Source organism: Salarias fasciatus, chromosome 4 (assembly GCF_902148845.1).
Source record: "Salarias fasciatus chromosome 4, fSalaFa1.1, whole genome shotgun sequence".
Taxonomy (NCBI): domain Eukaryota; kingdom Metazoa; phylum Chordata; class Actinopteri; order Blenniiformes; family Blenniidae; genus Salarias; species Salarias fasciatus.
In genome coordinates, this window is record NC_043748.1 from 3614579 (window position 1) to 3630381 (window position 15803).

Sequence of the window (15803 nt, forward strand, 5' to 3'; positions counted from 1 at the left end):
CCCCCCCCCCCCCCCCCCCCCCCCCCGCTTTTCTTGGGGACCAAGAAGTAGGGGGAATAAAAGCCCGAGTGCGCCTCTGTCGCGCTCAGCTCGGTGAGCGGAGGAGTGAGGCTACTTCGGAGGATGCCGTTGAAGAGAGGTGGACAACAGGCGAACTGCAGGGCATAACCGTTTCTCAGTGTCCTGGACAGCCAGGGAGAAAGCGGTCCCAACATAACACGCCACGTGTGAAACCGGAGCGTGAGTGGCTGTACCACGGCCTGAGGGGACGGCCCACCCGTCCTCCCGGCCTCGGGAGACGGGGGGCCCCGGCGAAAGGGCTGTGGAGCGGGCGTCCCCTGAATGAGTGCGGGCGGCCGCCAGGGGGCCGCGGACCGGCGCTTTGCTGGGGACAACCCGAGCAGAGGCAGCGCGATCCCGGAGTTTTCCGGGTCGCTGTCCTCGGTGCTGAAGTCTGAGCCTTCCGGGTCGCTGGCCGTGGTGCTGAAGCCGGAGCCGGGACGGCAGAGCTCCGCTGCTCCGAGGCTCCGCCGTGTCAACACACGGGGAAGCCGAGGGAGCGCTGCCGGGAGCAACACGAATAAGGCCGGGGTCGGGACGCTTTACGGTGGACACCCGGGCCGGCGTGAGTCCGCCGCTCGGCGGAGAAACTCCGCTGGGAGCGGCATGAGTGGCGCCGGGGCTGGGGCGCTGCATGTCGGCAGCCCGGGGCGTAACGGCACCGCCGCTCTGATATGGCCGGCGGACAAACGCTGCTGAGAGCGCTATGGGTGCGGCCGGGGCCGGGACACCCCACGGCGGGGAGCCGGGCCGGGACGGAGAGAAATGCTCACTCGAGCCGAAGCCGGTGGAGAGTGCAGCCTGGAGCGTTTGCGGGGTGCTGAAACGGGGGAGAGGAGGGACTGCTGCTCTTTGGAAGATGTAACGGGCCTGACGGCCTTTATTTGCATGTTTGCTGGCAGGTGCGGTTCGAGCGGACGGGGCGCTCCGTGTCTCAGGAGCGCGGGACCGTCTGGGTTGATCGGCGCCGCGGGAAGACGGTCCGGTCTGTCCAGGTGCCGGGGTGCTCCAAGGGGCTGGACGCCGCTGGTCCGAGGAGCGACGGCGCTGCGGCGGCGGCTCACGGCGGGGCTGGAGGTGCGGGGCGAGCTGCTGCTCGTGCTGCTGCCTCCAGGCGCTCGATGATCACCTGTATATCGGGCCTCTGGAATATTCTTACAGCTCTTCATTGTAGCAGAGGTATTTGAAGTGGAGAAGGTTGTTACATCATTTCAATCAATGAGGTAGAAATATATTATTGGTATTCCACATCAGAGGCAAAAGCAAAAACGCACATTTTAAGCAACAGAAATACAGCCCAGGAGCTACACAACAGCAGGAGCAGGAACCAAGTGCGGACGTCTTCAACAAGAGGGGGAGGCCCAGGGGAGGCGGCCTCACACTTTGAAAACTGCTGTTCTATACAGTAAAGGCGCCATCTAGTGTCAACACTCAGTAGTGTGCAGCGAGCATCCACGAGTGATGACTGATCCATGGCAACCACTACTTGTGATTAAGCATTAAATACAGCAGTTAACGCTATAATAACGCCCCAGGAGGGGTGGTTCAATGGTATAGTACATTGGCACGAGGTAGGTCACAACTTCAATACACGAGTTCGAATCCAGCCATGGTCTCACTGTTGAATGTGCTTGTCTGTTCCCAGATGTTCACAAGTGACATCTGGAAGAGCACCGAAGAGGAAAGAAGACCAAAGATGAGCACCGACAGACATCACATTCAATAAAAAAAAAAAAAAAATTCAAAGGAACAAGCAGCGGGAACTAAAAAAAAAAAAGATTTAGAATGTATGAAGATAGTACAAGTTTTCTGAACAGAAAACTTCTGAACAATTTTTTGACTTTCAGTTGACTCTTAACCTCCGAAATGTTCTTAAAGCTCTTCATTGTAGCAGAGGTATTTGAAGTGGAGAAGCTTGTTACATTTCAATCAATGAGATAGAAATATATTAGTGGTATTCCACATCAGAGGCAAAATATTACTTTGTGTTCAATTTTTGGACTGATAATCTGTGCTCACAACACTTGGGACATTCTTCTCAGTACTCTGGCATGAAAAGAAAACTACAAAACTTCAGTCTAAGTGTGTTCAGCTAAATCAATTAGCATAGCTAACAGGGAAAAATGCAGAGTAAGTGCATGCTAACCACGGAGCTAACAGTTAGCCTCTGTTGCTAAGCCAACTTTAGCTGATAAAACTTGTCAGAAAACGACAAGATACAGCCACAAACTGAGAGACAATCGCTACTTATACAGATTGCTTGTCTATGGTGTAATTTATTTAAGTCTCGGAGACTTATTAAATATTCATTAAGTTGTAAAACAGGATGATCAAGTCATTTTAACTGTAATAACGATGAGCAGAAAGAAATCCTCCACTCGCTGTGCACAGTTCAATGTTTATTGAGTTCATGTAAACATGACATAAAAAAGCACAACATGTAAACATCTGTGGAAGAAAATCCACCATGACACTGAAAGCTGAAATGTAACAGCAAATGTTGGCTGAACAGCCCGAATGAGAGCGCAGGGCACCAGAGATGAAGGTCACACCTCAATGGCTGATCTGAGGCCGCTGCCGGGCGGAGAGCAGAGCTGCTGGCTGGACCTGGTCTCCAGCACCCCGTCTCTGATCCTCCACCTCCAGCTGTGGCTGGAGTCTGGGGCGGAGACGCAGCACAGCTCCACGCCAGAGTCCTGCACCTCGTCGTCGTGCGCCACGTGCCAGCCGTGCGGGGTCTGCAGCGTGAACACCCTCTCCGAGATCTGAACAGGAGAAACGCACGAGTGACCTCTGACCTCTGCTGACTGATTCGGCGAGACGCGAGTTGCGTGACGCTGCCGGTCCTCACCTGATCGCTGATTCCTGTGGCGATGTGGCCCACCTTCACCCGCCGGGCCTCTCTGATGCGAATGCTCCTCCGGCTGAAGTCTCGGATGCAGACGTCCACACCTGAGCCGCCGAGACACACAGCAGACACGTCAGAGATCCACCGTTTGGGAACACAGTTTGATGTGTGCTCATGTCTGACATGGCACCTTCAAAGCAGCAGGGCGGCGGCACTTGAGTGTGGCCCAGCAGATCCACGCTGAACACCGGCGCGTCCGGCTGACTGTTGGAGGAGAAGACGCCGGAGCTGAGGTCGTCTCCGAGGCTCAGGGACCAGCGGCCGGAGTCCTGCGGGCGGGGACAAAACCAAACACCAGACTGGTTATGGTCAGACCTAACAGCTGATTATTTTTCCCGTGCCGTGGATTCACGTGACGCTCTCAGTACCTTCTTGTCCCATGGCTCCCAGTTGGAATACGGATCGCTGCTGAGACAGGACAGGAGCTGCTCCTGCATCTCCGCTGAATGAAGCTGCGACAGACTGCTCAGGTAGAAATCTGCAGGAGAGCGGTGAGCGGGTTCAAAATACGACTCACCTTCACCCCACGTCAATATGTAGAAAAAAGAAAAACAGCTCACCTCGTTCCAGTTTGCGCAGCTCCAGTTCAGGCACCGTGCTGACCTTGTTGCTCCTCTTGCAGTTCGGCTCAGAGATCAGCATCTGTGGACCGGGAGGCGGGTTCTGCTTCGTCTCGGCGTTTTCCTCATGGTCCAGCTTCTTCATCAGCCTCCCTGCCGTCGACACTCTGTTCCCAGACTCCCGGCGTTCATCCTCGAAGGGGGTCTGAAGGAGCTCCAGGCAGTCCGGAGGCTTGCTGGGCGTGTAGAGGGGCTCTGTGTAGGGACCCCGCACAGGGTTGCTGAGCCCGCCCACTGCAACCAAACAGACCACATCACATTATCTCCTGCAACGCATGAAAATCAGCCGTGCCAAACCACGAGCAACAGGTAGGATATGAAGCTACACGAGAGAATTCCACTGTCTAGGAACCCAACAGCACTTAGCAAAACCTCATAATGTGAAAAACATCGGAGGAATTGTGAGTTGGTGTGAGAAGAAGCACATGTGGTGTGAGACTTGGGGGGCTGCCATGTGGTTTCAACTCTGACAGGGAGAGCTCACACTTCAAAAACCTCTACAGGAAACTAAATCCATACAGTTACATGGAAAACACTTTTCCTGTCAAAACGGATTACTTCTGAAAAGCTTCACCTTCTCTCAGAGCTCTGTCCGTTTTCTCTCTGAGATCCGACGCTGACGATCTCTTGACCGGGTCCTTCTGGAGTCCCGCCTTGATCACTTCCACTGTGAGGGGGCTGCAGTCGGGGGGGATCTCTCTCAGGGGCGGGGGCTCGTTGGCAATCTGCAACCGTCAGACAGAGCAGACCCAGTCAGACCCTGCTGTGGATCCTTGGAGGGTCAAACGCATGTTCATGGTTCTGTGTGTGTGAGGAGGAGCACCTTCAGGTAGAGTCTGCAGGTGTAGTATCTGGTCCAGGGCTGACACCCATTGAGCATGTGCAGTAACATACAGCAGCTGCTCCACACATCTGCTTTGGCTCCGCGGGGCTCCCCCCTCACCACCTCAGGGGCCATGTGGGTCTCCGTGCCCTTCAGCTCTGCAACCGGTCACACTGACCACGTGAGACACGGGACGCGGGGAAACGATCTCAGAGTGAATCGATGGAGAAAGCGTTCACCTTTGGACCGACTGAGGCTCTGTCCCTGGGTGTCCAGTCTCTCTGCGTGTCCGAAGTCACACAGGAAGGTGTCTCTCCCGTCCTCCGACAGCAACACGTTGTCAGCTGTGGGGAAACGGGCAGCGTCAGTGATCTTCGGCGTTAATCTGCCGCTCTCCGCGGCGCTCGGTTTGCGGATGACATAATCAGAAAAGAGGGCAGAACGCAGGCCAGAGACAAAGGATCCGAACGAGAGGGGGAAACATGGAGTCAGAGCAGGACAGCTGCTTCGGCGTGGAAACTGGGAACCGAGCGGACAGAGATGCCTGCTGCTTGTTTTCCAGAGGCATTGTGGACACCAGGTGGCGCTTGACTCACACTACAGCATAAAAAGAAAAAAAAGAAGTTTTTCCTACTGGCCCAGCTTTTCTTTTCTCACTCAGTTCCTCTTCACTTTTTCACTTGCCTTCTTTTTCTAAACGTTTTTTTTTTATCCTGTCCCCTTTGCGTGCTTGAACTTTTCTTCTCTTTCTCTCCTTCTCTCTCTCTCTCAACTTCCTGCTGCCCTCCCCCCCCCCAACCCCCCCCCCCACCCCCCCCCCCCACCCCCAGCTCGTTCTCCCATTTCTGCCTCGCTCGCTCTCCTGACCCGCCGCACATGCGCCGTCTCTGAAGAGCGGCGGTGAGTCACACTGTGGGAAATTCCCAGCCCGCCTTGTGGCAGTCTGGTTTCAAAACACAGGTGCCTGAAGATCAATTGTAGCACGTATCTTTATTAACATCTTCATTCCACGTAGCAGCTGCACTGAGGCTCGAAATCCCTCCGATGGGAACTAGTTAGACATCCCACTTATCCTTTCTGCCTGTTTGTGTTTCACTCAGGTGATCAGAACAAGTGAAAGTCGACCTGACACATTTGTTTCACCCTTCTCACTACGCTGCTACTCTTCTAAACCAGACACGCTTCCGACTCTCGTAACCTGTTCGCTGAGGCAGACGATCATCGACGAACAAGAATGAATGAAAACCGTCTTTTAATTTTACCGGTCTGATTCTTTTCAAAGTGACCATATTTGGTAGCCGGCGTGTTTCTTCCTGTTTCTTTCAGCCTAACGCTGCTGCACTGATGACAATCATTGAATAAAAGATGTGTCAGAACGTGAGAGGAGCTTCTGCTTTTGTGAGATCTCTAGAATTTGAGAGGGAAAAAAAAAGTCCAACACTTCTGCTTTATATTCACCACAAATGCTTCACATTCAAGCACACTGTAAATGAAGCATAAATCCAATAAACCTGAGAGTTTTTATTGAGTCTACTTCATGCTGCCAGTCAGTCACTTTCAGGGTACAAATTCCACATTCTGTTTATAAGATAGCAGAACTCAAGCTTTCAACTGAAATGCAGTGAAAAATACTATCAAATTCCAAAAAATCTTTAGGCTGTACTTTATGAGATGTGTGAGTTTGGTCAGGTTAATGATTCCTTTAATAAACGTAGTATAATAATAACGTAATGTATGATAATATTATATTTTAAACACCTTAAATGACATAATTGAGTTGATGATTTTCAAGTATATCATTTTATACCCTATAAATGCATCAAATAAAAATATCTTCGTCCTTATCTTTCATTCGTCATAGATTAACAGTGTTTGACCTTCAGGAGTTCATGTATGTTTTCCCGTTGCCATCGAGACGCATTTTATTTCATAACAATTTCAATACACAGCTGCTCAACGTACCTTTAATATCCAGATGAGCCACTCTTTTCTTCGCCAAGTACTCCAGCGCGGTGGAGACTTGAGAGTGGTAGTGGAGACTTAAATCCTCGGGCAGCCGGCCGCGCTTCACTATCAGCTGACCCAGAGACTCTGCAACAACAGACAGAGTCACAAAAAGCTCAGCACTGGTCATTTTTACAGATAAGGGAATCTGATTTGATGTGTTATTTTATTGCTGAATTTTTCTGATAAAGGAAGCGAGTGTGGCGTCTTTGTGACCACTGAGGGAACATGTCGGGACACTTGACGACACTTTGAGGAAAACCTGATAGTCTTTTATTTAACATCCAAAGCTGGGATTTTGGAGCGATGAAAATCAGATGTTGGATCTTAGTGGTAACAAAATCTGCTAAAAGAAAAAAGAAGAGGTTGAGATGAAATCACGTTTCCTCACCAGATTTCTGGTCCATGAAGAGAGAAATGCTGGGCCCCTCTCTGACCACTCCTAAGAGTTTCACCACTCGAGGAGATTTGCAGGTACTCCACGCACCCACCTCCTCACTGCTGAACTTCTTCAGGTCAATCTGTGAGAAAACAGTCACACGAAAGTCTTTTTAAAAAGTCACGCTACGCAGGGGGGCTGCTTCAAAGACGACAAGGTTTCTTTATTACCTTTTTGACAGCGAATTTGAATCCTGTGTTGACATCTTGAGCACTGTGTACTTCACCGAACGAACCTTGCTTGATAAACTTTGAGAGCACATACTCTCGGCCTTCCCTGTATTCAGAGTCCACAAGCTGAATATTCTGCCAGGAGAAGAGCAAGAGGGGTGTTCAGCTGAAGCACGCTTCAAAAGTGAGAACGCAGACTGAGGCATGGCAGACGTTACCTCGATGTAAAAGATAAGTCCCTCGTTTTTGACGGAGTCCGCTCTGCAGAGCTCATCCTCCTCCCTGAACTCCCTCTCCACGGCTTTGAAAAGGGGTCTGGCGTAGCACCGGTCACCCTGACTGACGCTGCCCCGGAGGCCGGCCACGGCCAGCGGGCAGTCTCCCACGCTGCTGAGGGAGTCCGAGCTGCAGCTCCGCTCGTAGGACTGGAGGCCGGAGGGGAGGCTCGCCCCCTGATAGGACCAGTCGAGGGGGGCGCAGCTGGAGCCCGTGAAGGTGGAGACCTGCTGGCTGTACGGAGGAAGGCCCCGGTCCCGCTCCTCCGAGCTCTCGATGCTGCTGCTGCAGGAAGTGCTGAGGCCGCTTCTCACCCCAACTGACGGCTCCTTGCAAAGACAAACGAAATACGATGCTTTCTAAAACCTGGGTTTCACTTTTACAAACGGCTCATGTTTGCATGGGAGTATCAAAAGATTCGGCTATTGACTTGCCAAAAAATGAAGCAACTTATCAGTGAAGATGATTCACAGTGAAAACACCGCTCAGCCCGTCTAATAAGACATCACCGCACATACAGGCTGCCATTCGCTAAAAGACTGTGGGCCCTCACCACGATCTGGACCATAGACCTCCCGCTCTCCTGCTCGGGCACGCCGGAGGACGTCTTGTGTCTCTGCCGCTGCTTTACCGGCGGCTTCTCCACCTTCTTCCTCTTCCCTTTGCGCTTCAGTCTCCTTCGAGTCTTCTTCCTCGGGGTGAGGAGCGCCGGTGCGCCGCTCGGCTCCTGGACGGAGGCCGGCGTCAGGCACGCCACGTTGTTTTGCTCGTATGAAGTACTGGAGCAGAAAGAGTCCAGAGCATGGTTTTTCAGTTCAATACATACTGCTATATTCTGTGATACTGCAACACAGAAAAGTCATTTTGTTTACACAGTTTATGTTTCTGTCTCACTGATATCAACATCCAGGTGGTGAAGCAATGCCATACCTGCTGTAGCAATTAGGAGAGAAGCCCGGAAAGCTTCGTTCAGAACAGGAGGGACTGAATGCCTGGGAGTCCTGGGTTTCACCTGCAGGGAAGTGTTTGTATTACGATCATTTCAAGCAGAACTACTCCATATCTTATAATGTATAAAGTAATTAACAAAGTGACATATTTACATTCTGCCTGAGCGACGATCGTTGAGGTCTTAAAGGGCATTTCTCCCACTTGTTCTGCGGTCCCACGCGTCAGGAGTTTGCTAAGTGTCGGATTTTCAGCAATGAGGACCATTTTGCTGTCCTTTCCTTCCTCCTCCTCCTCCTCTGCCTCCTGCTCCGTGCTGGAGCTCGACGGGCACGAGTCCTTCAGCTTGGCTTTGGGCAAATCGACGAATGGCGCCGTCGAGTTGAAAACCCTTTGACTCACCGCCATTTCGTCTACTGGATCTGGAGAGAGAGCACATCGTATGAAATGGATAGGTCAAATAACAGCCTTGATATAATCCTTTGTTAAAGGAAGTTTTCATGTGATTTGACTTTCCACCCAAGAGCGTCAAATCCAAACCTTTAGACCTCATTTGTTTGCTTATGGTTATATTTTTAACTCAGTTCCTCATACCTCTCTGTTTTGCTAGTACCAGGATTAACCAGTTCATGTTGTTAGCGCCATAACATAGTTGTAACCAATCAAAACAGACAGGCTCAAAACCATGACTCAATCTAACACACACACACACACACACACACGCGCGCGCATTTGGAGCAACAATGGCTTCTAATTTGCTCGTTATGAGCTTGTTTGAAGTTGAACCCAGTAAACTATGCCGTACACGCCCCAGGGCATGACGATCACTCGATCGTTGAGCTAAACCGAAACTTTTGAAAGTGTGTGGTGGGCAGATGAGACAGGAAATCCAACCCTGGCCTTGTTTTGACAGATGCAACTGAATCGTCGAATGCGAGCGCTCCGTTTCAGGGAGCGGAAGTAAACGAGGCAGAGCTGAATTTACGAACAAAGGCCGGTCGCATGTTGGGTTTCCCACCTGTAGGTCCGATCTGCCATCACAAACCCGACAAATATAGACACAAAGCCCTTCTCAGCACTGCTTATGCAGCCTGGATGGAGAACACAAGGACGATTGTTACAGCCAGTTGCATCAGATCGTAATGTACACCTGAATGCAGCTTATCACCGAAAAACCAGTCCTGAAATCTTATATGAAACAACAGCAAAGCTGCTGAATAAACTAATCGTATACATGCAATACAGCAGGGAAACTGACATCGATTCATCGACGGATACAATAAAGCTGTACGAGCTTTTTAGGGATATCCTCCTGTTTGCTGAAGAGAGAAATGCAGTTTAACAAACACAAAAACAGAGTGTGTGTGACAGAGTAGTATGTAGACGTACCGCTGAATGCCACGCTGAGCTGCTCTCTCTCCCCTTGTGTGTCGCCGGCGAATAACCTGACATCTACGTATATTACGCGCTGTGCTTGTCAGCCTCGTCCTTCATGGCGAGTTCTTCAGTAGCGTCTCGGCTCGGTCTCTGCCACTCTGCTGGCTGAGCCGCTGAGCGCTGGCTGGCTGCCAGCCCGGGGGAGGAGCCGGCTGATGGTGACTTATCGGAAATGCTTCTCCACTTCCCCATATTCCCCCCTCCCTGCAACGGGGCCGGCTCTCTCTCTCTCTCTCTCTCTCTCTCTTATCACTAACTGCTGCAGTTTGGAGGATAGCATGTTTGATTATAGACCTGATGTTTAACTGTGATTAAAATAATAAGATCAGCTCTTTGCTCCAAACGCCTTCAACAATAAATGAAGTTGATAAATGGATATTATCAGCAAAGCACAACATCGGTTAAATGCATACAGTTGTGAACACATGTAACGTACGAATTAATTACTTGAGGCTATGAACTTCTGAGCTCCACACTGATCAAAATGTGAAGAGTTTTTTGACCTTTTTGCGTGTGCTGATATTAATGTGCATGCAGTCTATAGCCAGCTGATATTTGTGTGCCCACACACACTCCACGCTATATGTTTAATAATTCAAATGTCAAGGAACAAAAGAAGAGCTGGCAATCTGATAACTGCACCTATATTGTAAATATTTGTCAAGAGCGGAGCAGCAGTCTGCATTCACAGGTTGTAGGAACCAAATGTTTTCCATCACTGATTGAAAATCTGATAGTGATTTTGATAGTTGAATGAGGGCGGATCTACATCCTGGTGCCGACTAAATGGGTTGGATAGAGATGAAAGAAAGCCAAGTATTAATTAAGGCTGATCTTGCGATAAATCACATCGTCCTGTCGTCACCCTGTGCGATCGCTGATACCCATCAGCAGGAGGTGAACGGTGCGCCGAAGGAAAAACATCACACCGCCCGATTGGAAAGACTTTGGTTTCAAACCCGACGCACAAGATTAACCCCTTGCTGCCATGCAGCTAACATGTATGAATAATAAAGGTAAAATATTGTTCGACAACAAACCTCTACTGATGTTCACTGCCCTGCGTAAGTTGTTAACCCAATGCCATAAAGTGCTGTGAACAAAGAGCCTCTTCAGCGAACTATAACTGCAAAAAGCAACGCACAACAGCAATCTCCAGAAACTGTTTACATTCAGACCCCGGTGTTTCTTCTCCTGCATAAGGCTGGCACAGAGCGGACGGCCATCAGCTTCATATGTTACAACCACGTTTATTTAAAAAAAAAAAAAAAACTACCTTTATTTATTCATCTGAACCTCTGTTCAGTGTGTTTGATCCCTCTTTCAGACACTGTAGTTTACACTTCCTCATCATTTATCCTTTTGAAGCAGTATTAATTATTTACACACTGAACAGGTGACAGGAATTGTGTGGGTTGAAAGTGTTTGAAATCATGATAATGGGCTTTGGCTGACCTGTGGTCAGGAAAGTTTGTGTTTGGCTTCACTGCAATGTTTAGATCTGAAAAAAACACCTGAAGAATCTGGGAGAGAGATGTGTGGAGTGGGACCGGTTTACCAAAATGTTTACGAACAACGGTTAAATTCTAATAAAATTAAAATGCAAGAAATTATCCACTGGAGCAGGTTAGGATAGAACCTGGATGGTTCAGGTCCGTCAAAGGCAAAAGGAGAAACAGACAATCACACTCACGTTCACACCTATAGGCAGCAGGCACTAACTAATCTCACATGCACTGACATGCACCTAACCAGAACAGGCGACAGTTGCTACTTCCGCGTGTTGTTCTGCAGAAGTTCCTCCTTGTAAGAGAGCTCCTGCTGTCTACCTCCAGCTATGCCAGCTCGCGTGGATTTTCCGGGTTTTTCTCAGTAAAAGCACGATGAGATGACCATTTTCTAAGAAGGGCTACCGGTATATAGATAAAGCTGAATTGAATGTGCATGGTGTTTTTAACAGCAAGAGGAAACTGGACTACCCAGAGAAAACCACACACAAAGAGAGAACATACAAGCCCTAAACACAGACAGACCTCAAACCCATGACCTTCTCATTGTGAGGTGACAGTGTTAACCATTCCACCACAGTCAACCCTGCAACATTCTCATTCGAAAACTGCAGCAGAGCACAGAATGGTCTGAATATCATTTCAGAGGCTTTGTCATGCACGACATACACGAGAAGCCATAAATGAAAGGCTTAAAGCGATTTGGCGCTGCGCGCTGAGTGATAACACAACCGGCTGCCATGACAACAGTATCATCAAACAACTCTCTGCTGTGTGAACATTGTCATATGTGGCAAGGGTTGGCTTTTGACACACTGTTAGTCAAAGAGTTCATATGCTGCAAATGCTTTTCATCAGGTCAAATAATCTGAAGGGCAAATGTTTCTCACATCTTAAATGAAAAAAAAAAAAAAACACAGAGGTCAGTCTCTCTGTACGAAAACGCCTCCTCAACAGATAAATAGAATTAAGCAAATTAAAAAAGACACTCTTTCTCATCTTGAACATCAAGTAATCAAATAACGCAGAAGATGTTCTGCTAGTATGTTTTACACTGAAGGATATTTGGTTTATCTAAAATAACTTCAGAAATACATGAGATACTTCGCAAGCATGTTGGAGGACTCATCTCGGCTCTTCTATAACTCCAGACAGTTTAGACAGGACAAGTCTCTTCATGTAAACCCTGACTGGCTGCAACCAGGGGAAATCTGCACACCGGCCTCTGCTTGTTGTATGAGACTGTTCATGAATCTTTACTGTGAATCCATTTTCACACTGATAAGGCAACACATCAATCCCAACCCCTCATCAGGGAGTGGAGGGTTAGCCAATACCTCTATCTTCCAGGGTTGCTAAAAGGGCAGGCTCTAATCAGCAACTGTATGAAAAGCGTAATTAAAATACCGTTAATATCAGAATCTTATAATAAACAAAAACACAGGCACTATTGAGGAGTAAGTGAACTGTTGAAAACTCATCAAAAAGCCGTGAAGTGTTAGAGAGGAAGCTTCTATTGATGTGTGGCGCAAGAAGAGACTTTTTGTGAAGTTACTCAGAGGATGATTAGCTTTGTTTAACTTGCTTTGTTTGACTGTGTGGTGTTATGATGTTACAAAGTAACGACAGGCTTAAACCAAAGTAAATTTTATGTTTTATTGGGTTATAACAGACATAGATCTGAAACTGTGAATAACAACAGCACAACCTAATAAAAGGTTAAAACTAGACCAACTCTGCATACAGGCTGTGGCCATGTTGAGCCAACCTCAGCTGCACACTCACACAGATTAATGAAATTCCAAAGCATTTAGTAAGAACAGGGAAAAGCGCTCAACCTGGAGTGGGACACAGAAAACATCCAGCCAAGTTCAACTCAAGGGATCTGCTGCTTCTCAGGAAAAATGTCCAAATCCCAACCTGGACGGCACATGTTCAGACGTCCTCAGAAACAGCCTGCATGGCCCAACTACTCTGTCAACAGCCACTTGGCTCTTTGCAGCCACTTCATCACTGTGGATTAATATTATGAAGAAAGATACCCTTGCATGCATGCAGAGTCCAGGCTGAAAACTATTTCAATTCACCTGATGGCACGATGACTTGTTCATTCATTGTGGAGATTTGAATGGTTGTCATGTCGCAGCACAATCATAGTTTAGTTAAGAAAAACCATGAGATGTCATTATCCAAGTTTGCCATTCTCGGTTTTATGTTTCTTTTAAGATGAACATGTTTCAAAACTGTTGATCCTGACAAAAGAAAAAATTAAAACTTCACCTTGAAGTTACTTCTAGTTACATGGAGTCATACTGTAAAGTTAATTTCCTCCTGCAATACGTTGTTATAAACACATAACATGAATTCATTTTCTCAATCACCATTCAGTTTGAGAAATTATCCAAAGCTCTGCTGTTGATGCGCAGAAGACTCCTGTTAAAGGTGCTGTAGGCAGGATTCTGCATCTCCGCCATCTTGCTTAGGGTTACCTAAGCAAGATGGCGATTTGACCCATCTAAGATGGCGATTTGAAACCCAGCACAGCCAATCCTGTCCTGTTTTCTCTGACATCACGCCCTTACGCAAGTTAAGCCCCTCCCACAAGAACGTGCGACAAACGCCCCTCGACCAATCACAGTTAGAGCCTCAGGGGCTCTTCTGATTGGTCAAAGATACCTGGAGCTGTGGAGATTCCTTTTCAGCTCAGAACAGAGACAGATGGAAACGCTGCGCCCTCGCGGTAGTGCAATTATGCTACACTCCTCAAGGATTATCAATGGGTACTCTAACATTTAATCCAAAGAAAACACAGAAAAATTAGCATTGAATAGCAAAATCCCGCCTACAGCACCTTTAAGCTGAATTTGGACAGAGAAAGTGAATTTCTGCAAATGCAGAATGAGTCATCAAAAATTTGACATCCTTTTACAGGAAGAGAAAAGGAAATTGATGTTGACGGGTACTAACGTAGCTTAAAGGTCAATGACAAGACAACGATCAAGAGAAACATCAAAATGACCTACTATTGTATGCGGTCCTGCAAAGCTGAAGTCACAAAATGGTAAATAAACCAGTTTCTGTCCCTCAGTGGTTCACAGTGTGTAGACTTTCTTTACCGTTTCATATCCGGTCTGACAGATACCAGTCTGAGTGGGTAGATCAATGATGACTTCCCGAAAATATAACTCAACCAAACATCTTTATAATATCTATAAACCTTGGGTGCATTGTTCAAAACCCTGTGTATCCTGTGTACAATGAGAGTAAAGCCTTATCTGCACTTCTTTGCCATTTTATAAAGGGCATGAGAGAATAAGACATTTGGACTGTCAGGTTTTGTTTTAAACATGGATGCAGGCCAAGGCTGTAAATGCAGACCAGGAGTTTGAGTCAGGGCCATGCGAATGGTCCCTGGTTTGCATTTGAGCTCGGGCTGAAGAGGCAAGCACAGCTCGGAGCTGACAAACAATGCCTGCCCTGGTGACTCATGTAAACAATCCAATCTGGTAGATGTCAGCTAACAGCGGCCTGATGTCTCTCATGTCAACCATGTACACCCCACGTTAAATACACTGGACAGCATAGTAGTTACCACTGTATTGTACCTAATACGCCAAAAAATACTATACAATAGAGGTTTATTAAAGCTCTTTGTATCTTGCAAAATATTTAATCATATAATTTCAAATTTATTAAAAGCTTATAAGAGCCTGAAAATGTTTATTTGTCGGATTAAAACGATGGTAAAAGCGGATGTTAATCGGACACATCTGCTCCACAAAAGGCGTAAAAAAGACAAGTTTTCTCTGAAATTACTGTCACGGTCCTCTTCGATCTGAATGAGACGTATTAGGTTATTGTCAATGCTGTATCTTTTCTTTGTTTTAGCTTCGTGAAGCCCTGGCTACTCCTCCTCACTGTACCAGCATCATAACTTCCTTCTCTTGCACAGTAAGCGCCATTTCACTCAAAACTTTGTCACAACAGTTGGCGCTATTCTTCGAAAAGTCACACTTCTGAAGTGGGAAAACGTATTTCCCAATACTTAGGATATCTCCGAAGTCCCCGATAGTTTGTCCGTTTTCTGTAATATAAAGTAAAAAGAGTAAATTCCTCCCTTACCGTTCTCCCAGGCGGTAGGCGTCGACCGATGTCAATTTTCTCCTCTCACTACATAGATATTGATTTCCGGGTACTTTCAGAATATATCAAAAATTATTCGTTCTCATTGAAAATAAATGCAAGTAATAAGACCAAAAAATACAAACATCTGCTGCTCTCATTCATAAAATTGAGTGGATTGAAAAAAACAAGCAGGTCTCTGTGCTCCAGCAAGAGCTTTTGAATGTAACCGGAAGTGATCATTTATTTTGGTAGTCAAAGATCATCATTACATGTGCTGGTTTTTAATTTGAGTAAAAAAAAAAAAAAATGTCCGCGAAACAAGCTAAAATCTTTTCAGAGTGATAAAAACTGTAAGTAGCATTTCGTGCATGAAACCTCGAATAAACTTTGATTTTATTTGATTAGTAATGAGTATGTTTTAAATTCTGATACGTTTATATTTTTAATATTTCATGACACACTCCGTATCCTTGGACAGTTACCAC

General features: G+C 47.3%; 1 protein-coding gene across 3 annotated transcripts; it reads right to left on the reverse strand.

Moving 5' to 3' along the window:
- Positions 1-2446: 2446 nt before the first annotated feature.
- Positions 2447-15362, reverse strand: map3k14a (mitogen-activated protein kinase kinase kinase 14a). Of its 3 annotated transcripts, none has more exons than XM_030089652.1 (16): positions 15316-15362; positions 8404-8670; positions 8231-8312; positions 7854-8079; positions 7243-7629; positions 7025-7159; positions 6807-6936; positions 6374-6502; positions 4651-4755; positions 4412-4569; positions 4163-4313; positions 3529-3822; positions 3337-3446; positions 3099-3237; positions 2912-3012; positions 2447-2825 (listed from the first exon to the last, which is right to left on the reverse strand). In XM_030089652.1, the coding sequence occupies exons 2-16, from the start codon at positions 8654-8656 to the stop codon at positions 2607-2609; spliced, it is 2619 nt and encodes an 872-aa protein (XP_029945512.1). In that variant the 5' UTR covers positions 8657-8670; positions 15316-15362; the 3' UTR covers positions 2447-2606. The 3 variants fall into 3 exon arrangements, with proteins under 3 accessions (XP_029945512.1, XP_029945513.1, XP_029945511.1); XM_030089653.1 differs by lacking the exon at positions 15316-15362 and adding an exon at positions 9638-9792 and having other exon boundaries at positions 7243-7626; XM_030089651.1 differs by lacking the exon at positions 15316-15362 and adding an exon at positions 9638-9791.
- Between the last annotated feature and the right edge of the window lie 441 nt (positions 15363-15803).

Coding starts and splice junctions, on each gene's coding strand:
- map3k14a (XM_030089652.1), bottom strand. CDS start 8,656: ATGGCGGTGAGTCAAAGGGTTTTCAACTCGACGGCGCCATTCGTCGAT. Junction 4,756..6,373: donor GGCTCATCTGGATATTAAAG/GTACGTTGAGCA, acceptor GTTTCCCCACAG/CTGACAACGTGTTGCTGTCG. Junction 3,238..3,336: donor GGGAGCCATGGGACAAGAAG/GTACTGAGAGCG, acceptor CCCCGCCCGCAG/GACTCCGGCCGCTGGTCCCT.